This window comes from Cricetulus griseus, chromosome 7, assembly GCF_003668045.3.
Source record: "Cricetulus griseus strain 17A/GY chromosome 7, alternate assembly CriGri-PICRH-1.0, whole genome shotgun sequence".
Taxonomy (NCBI): domain Eukaryota; kingdom Metazoa; phylum Chordata; class Mammalia; order Rodentia; family Cricetidae; genus Cricetulus; species Cricetulus griseus.
The window spans coordinates 58,330,256-58,349,951 of NC_048600.1; the positions used below are offsets into that span (position 1 = coordinate 58,330,256).

At 43.5% G+C, this 19,696-nt stretch overlaps 1 protein-coding gene and 1 pseudogene across 8 annotated transcripts in view; one reads left to right on the plus strand and one right to left on the minus strand.

Moving 5' to 3' along the window:
• Nucleotides 1-7,284: 7,284 nt before the first annotated feature.
• LOC113836637 lies at nt 7,285-7,864 on the minus strand (annotated as a pseudogene).
• Nucleotides 7,865-12,090: 4,226 nt separating this feature from the next.
• The window catches only part of Pwwp2a (PWWP domain containing 2A), a 41,184-nt gene continuing 33,578 nt past the window's right edge, over nt 12,091-19,696 (plus strand). For 2 of the 8 annotated variants that reach the window (XM_027425256.2, XM_027425257.2), the window contains exon 1: nt 12,094-12,716. In XM_027425256.2, the coding sequence (XP_027281057.1) occupies nt 12,202-12,716 (515 nt within the window). In that variant the 5' untranslated portion in view covers nt 12,094-12,201. The other 6 variants (XM_027425253.2, XM_027425252.2, XM_027425251.2 and 3 more) reach the window with 6 other exon arrangements.

The window sequence follows — 19,696 nt, forward strand, 5'->3', positions numbered from 1 at the left end:
AGGTTTTATATGTTAGTCACACAGATTTTTAGATCAGATACAGACGTAAGCAAGGGATGTCTGTTTAGGGGGCTAAAAACAGCTTAAGATAAATTATAATTAGGCTCTGGACTTGCAAAATTCCAACCTTTCCACAATAATTTTTAAGTTTGTCTTTAAAAAAATATTTACTTCAGTTTTATGTGAATGAGTGTTTTGCCTGAATGTGTGTGTGTGTATACCACCCACCTATGTGCCTGTTTCCCAAAGAGGCCAGAAGACAGTGGGAAAGCCCCTAGAACTGGAGCTATAGATGGTAACTAGAGAGAGTTACCATGTAGATTATGGGAACTGAACCCAGGTCCTTTCCAAGAATAGCCACTGCTCTTAACTGCTGAGCCATCTCTTCTGCTCCATCACTGAAGTTTTAATCAGTTAATCGTCCTTTCAGAAGGTTCACTGGAAGGTACAGCTTCTTTCCAGACTTATATTCAAAAAGTCAAGTTTAAAAACATCTGTAGGTGGGGGCTGGAGAGATGGCTCAGCAGTTAAGAGGAATGGCTGTTCTTCCAGAGGATCTGGGTTCAATTCCCAGCACCTACATAGCATCTCACAACTGCCTGTAACTCCAGTTCCAGGGATCTGATACCCTCACACAGACATACACACAGGCAAAACACCAATGTACATTAAAAACAAACAAACCAAAAATTAAAACAACAACAAAACCCAACCATTACTTGCTGGGTGTGGTGCATGTCTTTAATCTTAGTACTTGGGAGGAAGAAACAGGAGGTTTTCTGTTTGAGGCCAGCCTGGTCTACAGGGCAATACAGAGAAACACTGTCTCAAAAAACAAACAAACAAAAAAACCCAAAAAACAAAAACAAAAAACAAAAAACAACCGAACAAATAAAAAAACTTACCAAACAAGAAAAAACATTTGTAGGCAAAAACACTCATACACAAAATAGGTAAATCTAAAAGCAAGTAAACAAAAACTATATGAGGAGGCATAAAGGTGCCTGTTGACAAGCCTGAGTTAAATCCCCCAGCAATGCATGATGGAATCAGAGAACCTACTCCTGCAGGTTCTTTACACAAGTAGCATGGCATGCATCAGCTCCCCAAACCCACATGCACACACACAAAAGTGTGATTTTAAAAAAAGGTCTTGTTGACACAGGGGTCACACTGGGTATGGTGGCACAAGCCTGCATGCTTAGTTGAAAGAATCACTTGCTCCCAGAAGTTTGAGATGAGCCCGGGTCACACAAGAGATTACAAAAGTACGTGTGTGTGTGTGTGTGTGTGTGTGTGTGTGTGTGTGTGTGTGTGTGTGTGTGTGTGTTTGTTTGAGAGAGAGAGAGAGAGGAGAGAGAGAGAGAGAGAGAGAGAGAGAGAGAGAGAGAGAGAGCATGTGTGCGCTCAGGCAAAGCGGGAAGGGAGAGCAGGAGGAAAGAACACCCGCACTATGAAGGAAGATGTCTCAGGATAGTGCCTACAGTTTAAGGTGCTTGATTCCCCACCTGGTTATCGCCTCTGCCTGGCACACAGTAGGTATTCACCAAAAGGTTGAACTAATTGCGGCTTTCGCTATGGAGCCTTGTCAGCATCATCGTTAGTCTTTGCCATGTGTTTGCCCTTTTCAGCTGCTGGTCTGAGTGGGGCTGTTGCCATAAGCAGAGGCAGGGGAAAAGGGCTCTCAGGAGCTGCAGCTCCTAACAGTCTATGGAGGTGTGTGTGTGGGGGAAGGGAACTGGAAATAGCCTTCCTCCTGTTGTTTAGACCTTAAGCCAGGCAGCATTTGCTTCTGAAGGGATCTTGGGGAGCTATGCCCTGAGCTCTCACAGGGTCCCCTGTGGGATCCTCTCTCCTCTCCTGGGGCTCTGGGACAAAAGTGACAAGCTCATGAGATTAGGGGGCAACAGTGTGGCTTCTTTGTTACTCGGATCTCTTTGTTAGTCCTCTCAGCTCGATCTTATGAAGCAAGCTACACATTTTAAACTGTCCTGTGGAGCAGACTTCTGTGGCTTTTGGCTGAGGGCTGCCTCTGGGTATCACCTTGGAAAAGAATGCAAACAGTATTCGTGTAAGCTTGCAAGTGTCTCCATTAGTCAGGATTCTCAAGGGAGATGGAACTGATCTTGGCTTGGTGGCTTACGTCTACAACGCCAGCACTGGCAGTGAGATAGGAAGATCACCAAGAGGTAGAGGACAGCCTGAGCTATAGAGGGAATTCCAGACTAGCCTGGGCTATACAGTGAGACTCTGTTTCAAAAAGATAAAACGGGGAGGGGTGGGGCTGGTGATATGATTCATCAGGTAAAGCTCTTGCTTAGCAAGACTGATAGCCTGAGTTCAATTCCCAGAACCCACCTAAAACTTGGAGGGAGCCAACTCCATGCATGAAGTTGTCCTCAGACCTCTATGTTCACATAACCGCACCCATGCACACATCTAAACAGTACTAATAATGATAATGACAAAGACAATACTAGACATGGTGGTAAACAACTGTCATCCCAATTTGGGAGGTAGAGGCAGTAGGACTAAAGGTTCAGAGTTAATCTCTGCTACATAAGGAAATTGAGAACAGTTTCTTTCTTTTTTTTTTTGGTGGGGATATTTCGAGACAGGGTTTCTCTGTCTCTTTGGAGGTTGTCCTAGAACTAGCTCTTTGTAGACCAGGCTGGTCTCACACTCACAGAGATCCACCTGCTTCTGCCTCCCGAGTGCTGGGATTAAAGGTATGTGCCACCACCACCCGGTTAAATCTTTTCTTTTGAAGAAAAAGTTAGCTTGTTTGATTTGGAGATAAAAAAGTCACCCACACCCAGCATTCGGGAGGGAGAGGCAGGTAGATCTCTGGGAATTCCAAACCAGCCTGGTTTACAGAGTGAGTTCCAGGATAGCCAGAACTACACAGTGAAACCCAGTCCCCAAAAACAGTCACCCTGACCTTTTGCCTACAAGTCAGAGACCTAGAAAAGCCAACACTGTTTGTACCCCAAAGGCCTGTAAACCAAGGAGGGAACCACTAGTATAAATGCCAACCCATGGGCTGAAGAAGACTAGCATCTCAGTTCTAGCAGGCAGGCAAGCCGCATGAGGGTGGATTCTTCCTTTCGTTGTTTATAAGGTCTTTGAAGGACTAGATGATACCCAGCTACACCAGGAAAGGCCATCTTCTGATGCTAATCACTTCTGGAAACATATTGACACATCTGAAGTGATGTTCAATCTGGGCTTCCTGTGGCTCAGTGATGTGTGAATTAAACTCTGTTAGACCCCCGAAAACTCAAGTATCCGGGGTCTCAGGCCAGGTTCGCGGTCACCCCAATCACCAGGCGGATTTGAGAGCTTGCTGCAAACTGCACGAGGCTTTATTGTAATTTAACGAACTAACCCCATGTTAGCTCGGGTCTTTCACCCACCCGCCATGGCAGACGGCTAGAAAAAGACGGCTCCTAAGGTCTCCCCAAAGATCTTATAGGGCAGCGTAAGGGGAGTGTCTAGGGGTACGCACAGGCTTACGCACAGGCTCATGATTGGTGTGCCTCCAGGCTTGGAGGGCTTGCCCTGTGTTGATTGGTCAACTGGTTGTTATGGCTCATAGGCCCTCCCAGGGTGGTTGCTATGCTCTCTACGTCATTGCTGTGCGCTTGTCCGTAAAGCACACCCAGGGTCGTAAAGCATAGCGCCACCAGCTAACTTCTGATTGGTTCCTTGTCACAAGACAGGCATCTGACCTCTAAGTGACCAAGGCAGGTTTATGGCAAGCACGTGTTCGGCTGTTATGGCTGCCAAAAGGGAAGCCGGTTCCTTCAACTCCACATGGCTTCTTCTCTAGTTGAGCTTCCAGAAAGGACTACAATCTCTGATGAAGCCTAGATAGCAGCCCTGTGCAAGAGGACCCAGTTATGTCATGTCTGGGTCCTGACGTAGTCATAAAACACATGACTATTACTTAAGAAGTGATGGCACTAGCAGCTATAGGTAATACAATTTACCTACAGAAAAGTACACAGGAGAGAAAAGCTGGCATTATAAAAAGCCGAACATACCTGTGTAACCAGTATCCAGGCCAAGACAGAGAGGCTAGGCTTAGGAATGGCCACTCACATTTCCTGATAGTGCCTTGGCCTCCCAAACTCTGGGATTACAAGTGTGAAGCTCCATGCCTGGCTTTGTTGTTTCTAGCTTATCTATATGGGTTTACACCATGTGTGCAAAACAGCTTTAACAGATTCTCAGATTCCAAAGTGCACTGAGAATCACTGAGACACAGAGAACCAATGCTTGACAAATTCACCAGGAGTTAACCTTAACTGACTCCATCTGGGAGTGGGCAGATTATGCTAGAACAGAAATACTGGCTTCTAGACAGAAATTGTCCCAGAACAGGAGGAACACCTCCTTTGACTCCTGTGTTTGGCTCTGGGGTCCCAGGAGTCTTTACAGCCATTTCCTTTACCCTGGTCTCTGCCCTCCTTGTCTTTTGTCTATTATTCAGTTTTCAAAATAAGCATGCTCAGAGAAAATAAAATAAGCACTAAGCCATATTTAAGCACTTTTCCCTCTGTGAGGCAGCACTCTAGGGTTTGGGCCTTTGTTTTCAGAAGTCTTTCGAAGGTTTTATTATTAGGGGTCAGCAGCAACCAAGCATGATTAATCCAAGATATGGCAATCAGACTGAGCTTCTGGACCTAGATGCTAATAACTTAGTATTCTTTAAAAGAACTCTATGATTGGAGGTCTATGTTATACAGGTCATATAAATTATGTAGCCAGGTGTGGTAGGATAGTTCTGAGATCCCAGCACTTGGGAGGCAGCGGCAAGAGGATCACTGAAAGTTTCAGTCTGGCCTGGATTACATGGTGCCTTCCAGAGTGCTTTGCTTCAAAAAGCCAAAAGAAAATACATTTGTCGCATCATTAACAAACAAAAACAAAACCAGTGGCTAGGTGGTGGTGGCACATGTCTTTAGTCCCAGTACTTGGGAGGTAGAGGCAGGCCTATCTCTGTTGAGTTTGAGACCACCCTAGTTTACAAATTGAGTTCTAGGACAGTGAAGATTGCTACACAGAGAAGCCCTGACTCAAAAAAAAAAAAAAAAAAAAAAGCAATATTTACAAAATAGTTTATAACCGAGAAGTTAGTTACTCGTTTTAGCTGAGATCATCAAAGTTTCATATAGCCGGAGAGAGACTGACTGGAAGCAGACACAGGCTTAGTCTTGAGGTGTAAACACTCTTAAGCCGGGCATTGGTGGCGCACGCCTTTAATCCCAGCACTCGGGAGGCAGAGACAGGCGGATCTCAGTGAGTTCGAGGCCAGCCTGTTTCCAGAACGAGTGCCAGGATAGGCTCCAAAGCTACACAGAGAAACCCTGTCTCGAAAAACCAAAAAACAAACAAACAAAAAAACAAAAACAAAAAACAAAACAAAAAAAACTCTTGAGGCTTGGCCAACATTGTAGCCCCCAAAGAGCTTGAAAACTAAAGTCTATGGCAGTCAGGATTGGCTGAGGTGCCAGGCTGAGCTTCTTCTTTTCTCTGGTACCTGGTCTCATCCTGTACCCTAGCCCAGCCTGGAATTTAAACTTGACGAAATCCTCCTGCCTTAGACCCTGAGTGCTGGTAATTATGGGTGGAAGCTATGAGGCTCTGCTCCATCTGTCTGGATCTTTTTGCTTTTTATCCTAGACAGGGTCTTATATATTACAGACTGGCCTTAAACTCTGACTTTCTGATCCTCCTGCCTCTTCCTCCTAAGTGTTGTGTGTGTCACTGGACCAGGTTGGTTTCTCTTTATTTTTCTTTTCTTTTTTGAGACAGTGTCATGCTTGTCATGCTGGCCTTGAACCCAATATGAAGTCAAAGAGGACCTTGAATTCCTGATACTGTTTCTAGCTGTGGTATGATAGGCATGAGCCATCAGCCCCAGCTGAATTTCTCTCTCTCTCTCTGAGGCACTAACAAGGATTCTTATTGTCAATACAGGAGAGAATACAGATAGATTAATTTTGATGACAACTTTAGATATTCCAGGACTTCTTTGTGAGAAGTTGAGCTCATTATGTAAACAGACTACTACCCAAAACAAAATCTGGCAGTTGGGACAGTGTTCAAGATGGTGGACCTGTGCATGGTGATGAAAAAGAAAAAAAGGCATTTGCTTGCTTTCTCTTTTCAGTAAGATGTGTACAGCATGCAGCTCCTTTGGTGGAAAATGTTTTCATTACAGAAAGGATTTGAATTTTTCCTCTTCTTCTCAAACACCCAAATCCCAGGCCTTGACCTAAACAAGGAAACCAAAATATGATTTCAAGTGAACCTCAAGTCTACTTACTTACCTGCCATCTGTACTCTCTATATATGGGAGAGGTCCAGCTTTGTGAGCACATACCTAGCATGAAAGAGGCCTGATTCAAGCTCTAGTAATGAAAAAGACAAAACTACAAAAAGCCCACTTAGGATGCATTTACCTATATGAAGTTAGTAGGCTCAGTTTTCTCCCCAAGGAAGTTTTTGACCAAACTGGAGTTAAGCTAATTTTACTTGCAAGAGAGGTCTTGTGAGACTAGTATTTGTTCTGTGCCATTTAGTATCGAGGCAGCCCTCCAAATGCAGAGGCCCATTAGGCTAATAAAAAACACATAGTCTCTAGCTTCAGTGTGGAGAGCCAGAGTCCTACCAAGTCCGGGTGTTAGCTGGATCCAGCCCTGCTGACAAGGCTAGAGAATGTCAGGAGGTCACAGTTTTCCAGGTTAGTAGGTACACATCTCTATTTGTCAATGCTTATGTTGGTCACGGGAAAAGAATCAAGAAGCCTAGGTTTGGGAATTGCATAAGCATTATTTACCCAGGAATCAAGGATCAAAGTCCTTCTCTAGGACAAAGGATACAAAAATAGGTCACAATGTCCCCCAATCAGCACAGTTAACATTTTTTTCCCCAACCAACTTTAAAGCAGTGCAGAACAGTTTCTTTCACAGAAGGATGATCGCTGCACCAAATGTCACTCAAGCCTCTACTTAAAAATACCACATCCTTATTTCAGAGCCAAGATTAAAGAACAGGGTCCCTGGGACTCCTTGGAGCATTCCAGAAGGCAATGGACATGAACATAGTCAAGTCACAGGATCTGAGCTTACGGGTTCATGGTGTTTGCTTTTTCCCTTCTTGGGCAACTGGAAGGTTGCTGGATCTTCATCTACTTGGCATGGACAAGTCTTAGCCCCAGAGAAAGGGCTCTGGGCTCTTTTGTAGGGCTACATGGCAAAACCTCCAAAATCAGACTTATGGGCTCCATTTATCTGATGAGATCTTATCAGTCCCACTTCCATGGTCCATGGTGCTAGGGTTTGGGCCAGATAAGGCTGTGAAGGAAGCAGAGGTGACACAGCCTGTGGGGTTCTGTTTATTGGATAGTAAGGGGGCAGTCTTTGCGGTGGAGTGAACATTTCTGCAGCTTTAACTTATGGAGTGCTTCAGCCACTCAGAGGTACTTGGTCTCCTCAGTGGGAAGGCCTGGTGGCTGTTTAGTCAGCACCTCTCAGTCCTGCCTGTTCCTCAACATGCCAGATACTCTCCTAGGTCCATTTTGTGGTGAGAGAATTCATGATGACATGGGTAGCTTTAGCTTTCACCATGGGAATTTTGTCCAGTGTCAGCAGCTACTGACTGAGACTCACCATAGGGAGGTGACAACTGGCTTCTCCTTCCTCTGCTTGATGAAGGGCTAGTATGTGCATTCTGGAATCTCTGGCTTCCAGGGGATGCTGCTCAGGTCCAGTGGAGAAGGAGTCATAGGTACAGGGCCCTCAAGGCCATCATCATACTTGGATGCCTGGCAACATAGCTCCATGGGTAGGAACATCTTGTTTAGATGCCCATTGGGCCCAAGAACATAGTGAAATGATGTTAGACTATGCTGACAGATGCTAAATGGGGAACATTATTCAGGTGCTACACATGAACAAAGCTTCCATTCAGAGAGGTTCTGCACACCTGTTGCCGCCTGGCTACCAATCAGGCTGGAAGATCCACATCTCCACCAGGGGCTGCACCACAGCACAGAGACAAGCCGTTATAAAAGTGCAACACCCATAGTCCACACTACCCGGAGTACTGCTGGACTTTTTATGCTTCCCATCCCTACATGTATTCAACCTTTCAACCATCCATCCATCCTACCACCTAGCCAGACCTATATATCGCAAGTTCATCAATGGTCTCTCCATGTCAATCCCATGCCAGAAAGAACCTGATGGCATTAGTTCCTAGGTTATAGCAGCAGATACAAGAGCCAGGTTCTCTACTACATCTGGGGTTCCTAGAAGGAGAATCTCTTCCCAAGCATAATGATTTCCATCCTGTTTTCTTTTCCAGCCTCATTTTACCTACTCATCCTCTTGGTTATTGTCTTCAACCCCCAATGGTCTTCCTTCTCTTTCTGACCAAGTCAAGCCCTCTTTGGCCTTGGGACTTTAAGCAACTGCTATTCTTTCATGACCTGAATTCGTGCCAGCAATGTAAACAGCTGGCTCTGTCTGTCCCTTTCGCATCTTAAAGTGTTCTGTCTTTGGAAAGGCCTTTCTATACCCACCTTCTTTGAAGGGTGCATTCTTTCTCCCTGCCCATCTCTTTTATTACCTCACCCTGTTTATTTCTCTTATAGAATTGCTCAGAATCTTTCATCATCTTCCTTATTGTTTTATAACTCACCAACTAGAAAAAGTAGGCCCAAGTGGGCAGCTACGAAATCTTTTGTATTCTTTATGGCATGCCTTCTGCTTGTCTCACTGATTGCGGTTACTGATGCATAGTAGTCCTTTGATGTTTGTTGAATGAACAAGAGAAACATGCAGAAAGTAGACCTTCCCAATATTAGAGAGATCGAAGACTGGTTGAGAATAGACTCTAAAAGATAGGACAGGATTGGAGAGAGGGTCTTGATGGTGAAGCGGAAGAGCTGACTTTATGTGAACACAGGATGAGTAAAGTCTCTTGAGGTGCACTATGAAAACAGTGACTAAGAAGGGTGGCTTGTTATGTATGCCACAATCTGTGATAAATTAAACCACTCACTGCAGACTTTTGTAATTACTTTGAGAACTAATGAGGTCCCAGGACCCAAGTTATATTTTCCTCCCTGTGGGAATTATACAGCATGGGAATTCAGAGTGTCATGGCTTCATAGCCCGTATGTTATTGTTTAATTAGCTGATTATGGTGAACTATAGACATATAGTTCATAATGAAATTTCTGTAAGGCAAGACCCATATATGTTTAATGAAAGCATATAGCCCATAAGAGAGTTTTTCTTTTTTTCTTTTTCTATGCTAGGTATCAAAAGTAATGGTGTGTATATGCTAGCAAGCACAGACTTTTTGAGGAAGGCTCAGTTTCTTCATCTGTAAAAGAGAGCTAACATATATCAGTGGGTTTTAAGGTTTTAAAAACTGACTATTGAGATAGGGTCTCATTACAATAGATACCCTGGCCAGTCTAGAACCTGGCTTTGTAGACCAAGATGGCCTTGAATTCACATGGATTCACCTGCCTCTGTCTCCTCTACTAAAAGCATGGACCACCATGCTTGATTGCTTGTTTTCTTTTCTTTTCTTTTTTTTAAAGTATTTTTAGCTATTTGTGTGTGTATGTATGAGTATGTGTAAGAGTAAGAGTTCATGCACAAGGAGGCTAGGGGAAGGCATTGAATCCCCTGGAGTTGGGAGGTACAGGCTGTTGTGAGCCACCTGATCTTTGTATTGGAATCAAACCAGCATCTTCTGCAACAGTAGTACATACTCTTCACTGCTGAACTATCTCTCCAGCACCCATGATAGGATTTTAAATGAGAGGTTATGGGAAAATCAGTGGTACATAGTGATCACTAAGTGAACTCATCGCAGGGGAAGGGGGCCCTCCCCTGTTATCTTAAAGGAAGATTCTGAATTATTCTTGACTGGCATCTTCTATTAGACTTCTTTAATTTTGTTTTCCTGGTTTTTCAAGACAGGGTTTCTCTGTGTAACAGCTTTGGTTATCCTGAAACTAGTTCTATAGACCAGGCTGGCCTGGAACTTAGATCCACCTGCCCCTGCCTCCCAAGTGATGGGATTAAAGGTGTGAACCACTACCATCTGGCCTTCTATTAGATTTTGCTTTCCTGGGAGTTGCTAGACTTGAACTAGACAGAACATTGGTTAATATTTGCTTATTGCCATTTTGTCTTTTCTATAAAGAAACAGGACTTACAGCTGTGTAATTTAATAGCTAAATGATTTTAGAAATTTCTTTTTGTCTCAGTTTTCAAATACAATGGGTATTATAGCACTTGTCTTGCAAGGATCATGTGTGGTAGAATAATCTTTTTTTGTATACTTTGAAGATGTGTCATTCTGATTGGTTTAATAAAAAGCGGAATGGCCAATAGCTAGGTAGGATTTTCAGGCACACAGGTCACTGGGAAGAAGAAAGGACAAGTCACTAGACAGCTGGAGAAGAAGCATCGTGGGCAGCACAGAGTTAATGTAATGAAGCCATGAGACAAAAAGTAGATTGATAAAAATGGGCTAATTTAAGTTGTAAGACTTGTTATTAACAAGCCTAAGCTATTGGCTGAGCTATTGGCTGAGCTTTCATAAGTAATAAGAAGTCTCTGTGTGGTTATTTGGGAGCTGGCAGGTGGGACAGAACAATCTGCCTTCAATCATGTAAGATTGTGCTGGTAAGGGACTGGCACATGGTATCCAATTAGTCTTCAGAATTTCATCTTCCCTCCACATTGGAACTTTCCATCTTTCTGTGTAGGTGTTCTCAGTGCCTCTGATCCCTCCTAAAGGGAAGGGCTGATTGAAGAACAATCTGGAAGAAATGGGTTCAGTAGCTCCTTCTAGACTTAACAAGAGATTTAAAGTAGTATTAGCTGTAAACTCCGAACATGAGAGGCAGAGATGGGACCAATTTCTGTGAATTCCAGCCAAGCCTGACCTATATAATGAGACCCTGCTAAAAAAGCAAAATAAAACACCCAAACTAGAAAAATCAAGGGATAATGGAGAGACCCCCCCCCACCCTTTATTTTTTCCTTTCTTGAGACAGGGTCTCATTCTGTAGCTCAAGCTGTCCTGAAACTCAGTATGAAGCCGATGTTGGCCTAGAATTTTCGCTATTTTCTGCCTATGCCTTGTAAGTGCTGGGCTTTCCCCCATGGACAACTATACCCGGATTGAGTTTTTTTCTACACACAGAGCAGGAGAGGACTAGGAATGAAAAGGCTCTAACAGTGAACTCTTTCCAGTGGATCTAAAGAGAATAAGCAACATGGCAGGAATTCACTCATCTTAGCATGTTGGCTGTCTTTCTTCTCATTAGAATTTTCCTTCTTTGAAATTAGCAGGTCCCTAGAAAGTAGAGATTAGTTCTTTGTTTCTAAAAAAGTGAAGCCAAGGAAAACACTCTTCGTGCACATGCTAGAGTTCCCGTCTTGTGGTTATGGAGAATGTCTTGTAAGTCTGTTGTTCTATTCCCAGCACCTAGTAAATTGATAGCAAAATAGGCACCCAAAAAGTGTCTCAGGATTATTTTGGAACTTTAGTTATCTTTCCCACAGAAGCCTGTTGTGCCCACACTCGGCCACAAGCAAGTCCACGCCTAGAAATAACATTCATTCTAAGGCTCTCTGCGCAAAGATCCTTGGGAAGTGGTTCCCTTCTGCATTCTCCCGCTATTCCTCCCTTGGGTCTTCTTTGAAAGAACTGGCACGACTCGCGTTTCCTTCCCTTCTCCCACCTCCTGAGAACAGGCCGAGAATGGGCAGGGATATATACCAATCATAAAGCTGTATTTTCCTCCCCAGCCAATAGATACAGGCGGCAAGTATAGAGCTCGGCTTTTGCTACCCTTCATCTCGCCCCTCACGCCTCCTTTTCGATTCGGCACTTGACAACTCACGCGACCAATGGGAAGTTCCTACTCAGGGCGAGGGGGCGGGACCCAGCCCGCGACAGACGGCTCCTCCAGACCAATGGGCTGACCTAAGTGCGGGAGGGGTAGAAGGCGGAGCCAATGGCGCGGTGCCAATCACGAGCATCAGGGAAAGGGCGGGACGACAGTGTTAGCGGGAGGGAGGGGAAGGCCTCGGGAACCCAGCCGCGCTGCCGCCGCCGCCGCAGCCCGAGTCGGAGGAGGGAGAAACCAGTGAGAAAATGGCGGCCGTGGCTGCTGAGGCGGCGGCGACCGCGGCGTCCCCCGGGGACGGAGGCGCCGGCGAGGCTGAGCCGGAGCTGGAGCCCATCCCCGGCAGCGAGGCCGGCACCCCCCTCCCAGTCACGGCCACCGAGGCGGCGGTGCCGGACGGCGAGGCCGACGGGCGCCAGTCCGCCCCTCAGGCCGACGAGCAGCCGCCGCTGCCGCCACCGCCGCGCCGGGGGGAGCTGGCCGGTAGCCCCGAGGCTGAGGCGAAGCCTCCCGAGCCCGCGGCCGCCCCGGCCCCGCCGCCCGAGCAGCCCTCGGCCGCCCCCGAGCAGTCCGAGGACGCGCCGCGGCCGCCGCCAGCTCCGGCGCTCGTGCCGCCGGCGGGCGGGGACTCGGCGGTGTCGCAGCTCATCCCCGGCTCGGAGGTGCGGGTCACGCTGGACCACATCATCGAGGACGCGCTCGTAGTGTCGTTTCGCCTCGGGGAGAAGCTCTTCTCCGGGGTCCTCATGGACCTGTCTAAAAGGTACCGCCGGCCCCCAGACAGCACGCCGTCCGCTCCGCCGCGAGGGAGAGCGCGAACCCCGGCTGCTCCCGCCCCGCCCTCGGGTCCTGCGCGCCGCTGTCCTCGTGGGGCGCGCTCCGCGTGGGGCAGACGCGCGCGGCCCCGGAGGGCGGGCCCGGCCCCAGGTGTGCGGCTGGGGACGCGCGCGGGTGCAGATGGCTGGCGCACCCCGCCTCCTCATCTCCGGCCCTCTGCGACCCTGGCTTGCGCACCGGGGCAGATGGGTTAATGCAAAATGCAGATGGAGCCCCCGGAGGACCGGGTGCCGGGCGGGGGAGAGGTGCTGTTGAGGCACTTGCCTGTCCTCAAATCAACCTTTAACTTGAGCGGCTGAAGAAAGGGGTGTGTGCGTTGGGCTTCCCTAAAGATTACCTGTCATTTGTTACAAGAGGAAGAGCCTTGAGTTAGATCCTCCCCCCCCCTTAACTGTTATTCCTACTGTTGGAAGTAGTTCCCTATAGGGTTAACTCTTCAAAAAAGGAGGCACATTTTGCTAATTTTACTTTCTTACAACTTGAAATATCAGAAGACAGGATGAGATCCTTTTTTTTTTAAACCTTTAATTTCAAAGTGGTGGGTTTACAAAAATGTTCGAATGACTTTCTTTGGCAGTGCTAGGGATTGATTCTCAAATGACTTCTGAGACTATGTGTACAGTTAAATTTAAGTTTTGACTGGAAGGTTGAGTTCACCTGTAAACCTCTGCCTTAACGAGTATATTTAAAATGTTCTGGGCACTTCTTTAAACAGGTAAAGAAGATAATCTGTTTTCAGTTTAGAGTTAACCTTTTTATTCTCTTCTTTTGCAGATAGGAAGTGCAGAGACTCCCATTCATGGCTCTCCATTCTGTTTCCTGCAACAGCACACACACTCTGGTGTCTCACCTGTTTGAAAATGGTTTATTTATTATTAGTGTGTTTGGTGTATTTGTTTAATTTCTTTTTGCTGTACTGGGGATTGAACCCCGACCCTCCTGCATGCTAGACAAGCATCCTACCATTGAGCCACACACACCCTAGCCTTCTCCTGCCTTTTATTTTTGAGACATGGTCTGGGTTAAGTTGGCAATGCTTGCTTTGAACTTGCAATCTCCCTGACTCAGCCTCTCCCAAGTACTGGTATGACAGGCATTCCCCATCATACCCCATGCTTTACTTTTAATTCCTTGACCTCCCATCGAGACACAGGAATCCTTTTCCATTTGGGAACAACTCTTTAAAATTCATATTGGAATATGGTGGTTTGGGGGTTGGGGACGATGGGAGCCTGTTCTGTCAGTCTGCATACTTGGTTAGTCTTCAGGGTTTTTGTTTTGTTTAATTTAATTTTATTTTTTTATTATTTTTAGTAATTTTGGGTTAGTGCTTTCATTAGTACTTTAGTTTTTCTAGTTAGAAAGCTGAATAAGACAGTGCTTTCCGCTGGTGTTTTTAATAGCAAGAGAGACACTCTAATGTGTATGCTATTGAATCAAACAGAAGAAGAGGCCAGTGATTGTGTGAGAATCTGAATTTCAAATCTGCAAAAGAAAGGTGCAAAAAGGTAAGTTTTTTGGAAATAGAGTGGATTGTGTTTTCTCGTGTTGAGGTGCTCATTGTGTCAGTTGTAGAAAAATTGTAATTCTTAGTTTTGGTCTATTTTGCTAATAGCACTTCTTATAAATAGTAATTTCTTTTGCTGGAGGACTTGTTTTCCCTTTTGAAAGGATGTGGAGTCTTAGTCTTGCTGTTTTGAACTCTTGGGCTCAATTGATCCTCTTGTCTCAACTTCCTCCTGCCTCAGCACCCACAGTAGCTCCGACTACAGGCCATCTGTGTCCTACCTTTGAACTATATATCCAGCCTCAGGAGATACTTTTATCCGTGTACTCAGGCCATGGCTACACTGTATTTAACAGACACTTTAAAGAATAATTTGTATCTTCTTTGAATTGGCCACTGAATGACACTTCCTGGTAAAAATAACAAGAGCTCCCAATTGAATGGCAGACATTGTATCGCCTAAGTTAGTCTTTTTAACTCTAGAGGTGGTGTATCATATGGGAGGCAGCCGAGGCTTATTTAATTTGGCCAGTTAGCTTATGAGTGGCAATGTAAAGATTTAAATGTAAGTTAAAAGTTGGATGAGGTAGCAAGTTTTCTTTTAAGCAAGAAGTAAAAAATTGTGTGTTTTTCAAATTCAGTGCTTTTCTTGATTTCTGGTGGCTGTGCAGGGTAATGCAAAGGATCCTGGGTCTTGAAGCCAAGCAGAGTAGTCTGTTAATAGGCTACTCTGGAGAGTCTTCATTTCCTTTCATTGAATATAGGAGAGCACATATAATTATTTCAGAAGTTGGAGTTCCTGCCTATCTAGTGAGATAATTGGGGATGTGACAATGTATTTGTGCTTTTGTTTTGTCTTCAAGAGGGTTAATTATTTAGTTAGTTTTTTTCACGATACGGATTGAATCCAAGGCCTCAAACATGCTAAGCTTGGCTTCTACCCCCATAGTTCTTTTGAGGGGTATTTGTTTGGCCAATTCACATGAATACAAGCATGCATAATATTTATAAACTGTGTGTCAGCTTACCAGAAAGGACAGACCATATTGTTGACCAGCTGTACTTTCGATGAAGACTATATATCATCCTGTGACTTCATAGTTCTTCAGTTTATACAAGTGTAAACCATGATGTTTTCAACAGTGGCACTTCTCAGAATAAGCAGCACATTAGCTGTAACACCCCTTATTTCTAGAGATCTTGGCCATAAATGACATGGTTAGCCTAAAATGAGGGTAGTTTGAATATCTAGTTAAAAACAAATTTTGTTTATCATAGCATAAAAAATTATCAAATGCATGTAGCTTCTAGTTCATTTACTCTAGCTGTTGTTTTATACCCAGTCCCCTTAGCTAGTTTAAATTACTTGTCTATTGTTGAGGTCATTAGCATTGTCTAATGACAAAGCAATTAGCCTTACATGTGAATTTTATTTATTTTTTATTTTCCTCATCAATCTCAGCTTTTATAATTTTGGCATATAATAAGCATGCTTTAGTAAGCTGATTATTGTAGACTGTAATAAATTACTGATGTACTTTTTGGTGGACTTTTTATTATGGGATATAATGTATACATATGTATACACTGCCCTGCTTCAGTGTTTATTACAGTTTAGTCAAATGTATTTGTATCACATAACTGCCTTCATTGGGTGCTTTTGAATGAAATCCCATGGATAGCCACAAACATTCCATCTTAGCTCCCCCCCCTTTTTTTTTTCTTTTTCTTTTTTTTCCCCGAGACAGGTTTTTTTTCTCTGTGCTTTGGAGGCTGTCCTGGAACTCCATTTTAGCCCTTTGAGAAGATAAGGGCTGTAAAAAAAATAGCCATACTACTATTATCATTCCCAGAATTCTAGCATTTCCTTATATCATCAAGCCTATGGTCAGTGAATGTTAATCTCATGAACATTTTAGGATTGTTTTCAAATTAGAATACAAATAAAGTTCATACATGCAGAGTTAATTTTCCAGGCCTCTGTTCATCTGTGGTTCTGCCATTATATTTATTTACCTCTTGCTATTTGTTTATTCTGGATCTTTTTCTGATAGAACCCCCATGGATACAGTTTTGTTATCTCTTTTAGTAATTCTCTAACCATCATAGCAGATTAAAGGAACAGCAGTTTCCTTTCAGTCCGTCCCCTCAGGACCCTTTTTGCTTACCTGAATTGAATTAGTTAAAGTGGTTATGGGTATCTCTTACTTCCCTGCAGACTTTCTCAGTCCACACCTGAAGGAACATTTTCTATGCAAACTCTTTTTGCTTTGTTTTTGAAACTTTGAGTCTTATGTAGCCCAAGTTGGCCTTGAACTCTGGATCGTCCTGCTTCTACTACTCTAGTGCTGGAATTATAGGCATGAGCCACCACATCTGGCTTTTCTTATTCATATTTTTAAAAGAAGAGGTCTTGTGTGTAGCCTTGACTGGCCTTGTACTAGTTATGTAGCCCAGGTTGGACTCCTCCTTTTGACTCCTGTTAGGACTATAGGAATGTGCCATATCCAGAGGGATTATTTTATTTATTATTATCTTAAAAATAATTATAAAGCTACTTTGAAACACTGAAAAATATTTCTGAATCCCTGAATTAAGAAACCATGAAGTAAGCATTAGTACTTAAAAAGACTTGTATATTTTAATTTTGTGGCACATACATATTATTGTGTTTTTATAAGTATCATATTCTGTGTATGGGGGACTGTTTATTAAATATTGAAATGTTTTTTTTTTTTGAAAACTTCAGCATTTATTGTTTAGGATCTTAAATTTGTAGAACATTTACTTGTTTTTAAAGGAAATAAACCAAGACAATGATTTCTTTTCTTTACAGAGACCATGAACGTATGGTGCAATAGCCCTACTTTTGGTGGGAAAAATATACAACCATTCTGGTGGAGCAGTGAGTAGTGGTGTCAGTAGTTTATGCTACAGCTTTGAGGTTGAGGACCTAGTAGTATGTATGAAGGTTGGGTTGAGCTGTATATTCTGAATTTATTGGTGATTATATCTTATCTTGAAAGGTGTTAGAGGGCTTGTAAAGTAGCAGAGGCAAGTGCCAGTCACATTCCGATCCAATTTCTAGGATGCTCACTACAGTACTGAATTGTTCCTCCATTGCATGTTGCTCTAATCTGACTGTTTTTGGTAGGCACAGATACTTAGTTGATGGCAAATAAAAATCTAGTTTGAATCTAAGAACAAAGAATTGTAATAGTTTTTCGCTTTGAGACGGGGTTTTACTAAGTAGCTCAGGCTGGCCTGGGGTTTGCAATCTTTCTGCTTTAGCCTCCTGAGTCCTGCGATTACAGGGATTGCCTTACCTCCAAATAAATTTTATCAGTTTTATTGAAAGTATTTTTATAATATATATACCCCACCCCCCAGGGAAAAAAAGTCTTTTTGGACAGATTTGCCACATATCCATCCTGGCCCTGAACTCAGATGTTATTTTTGCCTCAGCTTCCTGAGTGATGGAATAATAAGCCCGAGTCACTATATCTAGTTATAAATGTTATATATATAGTTAACTGGATATATTATGCATATACTATTCCAGACATGCTTTATTGGACTTGGAGCTTTTCTTTCTTTGAGACAGGATCTTATTCTGTGGCCTAGGCTGGCCTTAAACTGTCCATGATCTTTTCTGTCTTAGCCTTTTGATTTCTGAGATTACAGGCAAGACCATGCTTGGTGGGAGTTTCTAATAAGGTTAATTTTCAGCTTTTTACATGTAAATACTTTACTGTGTGCTGTTTTAGAGTTACAATGAAATTATGTGTTGGTAAGAACAACTTTTTTGAGGATTGCTGTTAAGTAGCTTGAATGTTAGTGCATAACTTCACTGTTATGACTGATTTCAGATTGTAAAAGGTGAAAGATGTTCTTAGTTATTTGGCCTACCAAGTATTTCATTTCTCAGTAGCTTAGTTCTTAAACTCCTAAATTAAGACGAACATTACCAGAAAGAATCTTGTTGTAGTGGCTGGTAAATAGAGAAGTAAGTGAATGTTTAGTTACATTCTGCCTGAATTTAATGCAGAATGACTTGGTTAAACAGTTTAGTCAGTGGTTCTCAAAAGTGTATAGATTTCTAGGGTTGGATAGATAGCTTAGCTCTTCTAGAAGATATGGGTTCAGTTCCCATCGTACACAAGTCAGTTCACAACTGTCTGATTCCTCCAGGGGATCCAGCCTTCTGACCTCCAAGGGTGCCATTCACATGTAGTTTGCATAAATACATGCAGGCAAAACACCCATACATATAAAATTATTTGAGGATACATAGATTTCCTTTCCCATCGATTTGATTTTCACTCGGTGATTCTGGACCATTTAGGGTTAACTGGTTTTTAAGGGATAGTTTAGTTCAAATGGAAGGGTACATTTCTTAATCCTGCTACAAGGAATTGCTTTTAGAATTGCTTTTAGAATGGAATATAATTGCAAACTAAGCAGTGAACTTGGAGAATGTACAGCTTGGGTAGCTGATCCAGATTTTTGCTGTAAAGCTGATATGTACACTTGGAAGTTGTTTCTTAAATTTCGCTTCCTGTTGCAGGTATAAGTTGTCCGTAATTTTTGTCTTCTTCCCTTTGAACTAGCTTATATAGTTGCCTAACTCTGTAGTTTTACTTCTCATATTCATATCACTTAACAGAGCTGCCAAGCTTTAGTTTCTGGACTTAATAATAACTACTCTGCACTTGCCACTTTTTCCCCTTTAGCTAGGGTCTTTAGTTCAGGACGGCCTCAATTACTGTGTAGTGGAAGATGACCCTGAGCTTCTGCTCCTGCTACAACTGTAGATGTATGCTACCACCTCTTGCTTTTATGAGGTGTTGGGTCCCCAGCACAGTGCTTCACCTGTGCTCTGTAAGCACTCTACCAACTGAGGTACTTTGCCAGCCCCTACAGTTGCCATTTCTGTGTTGTATACATTGTTTCATTTCACTCTGAAAGGTTTTTCAGGGTGAAATTTGTAGATATAGTGCCAGATTAAATTGCTTAAAATTATAAATGGCAGATATTAGTAGGGCTATATAAGATGCCTGTTGGAGATAGCGAGGCCCTGTGCTCTGGCTAGCCTTGGACCTTGAGGCTTCCTGTCTTAGCCTTCAGAGTACTGGAATTGCAGGTGTTGACATCATAACCTAGCACCTTTTATTTATTTATTTTTTTAATTTCTTTTTCTTTTATGCTTTATTGAGAAAGGGTCTCTCATAAAGTCTAGGCTTCCCTCAAACTTGATAGCTGAGCCTGTCTTGAAGGTGCTGATCCTGTTTCTATTCCTAAGGACTGGGGATTGCAGGTTTGTGTTGTGGTTTCCAGGTAATTTTCTTTTGCCAGTGTTGGGGATTGAATCCAGGGCTTCATGCACGGTAGAAGAGAGT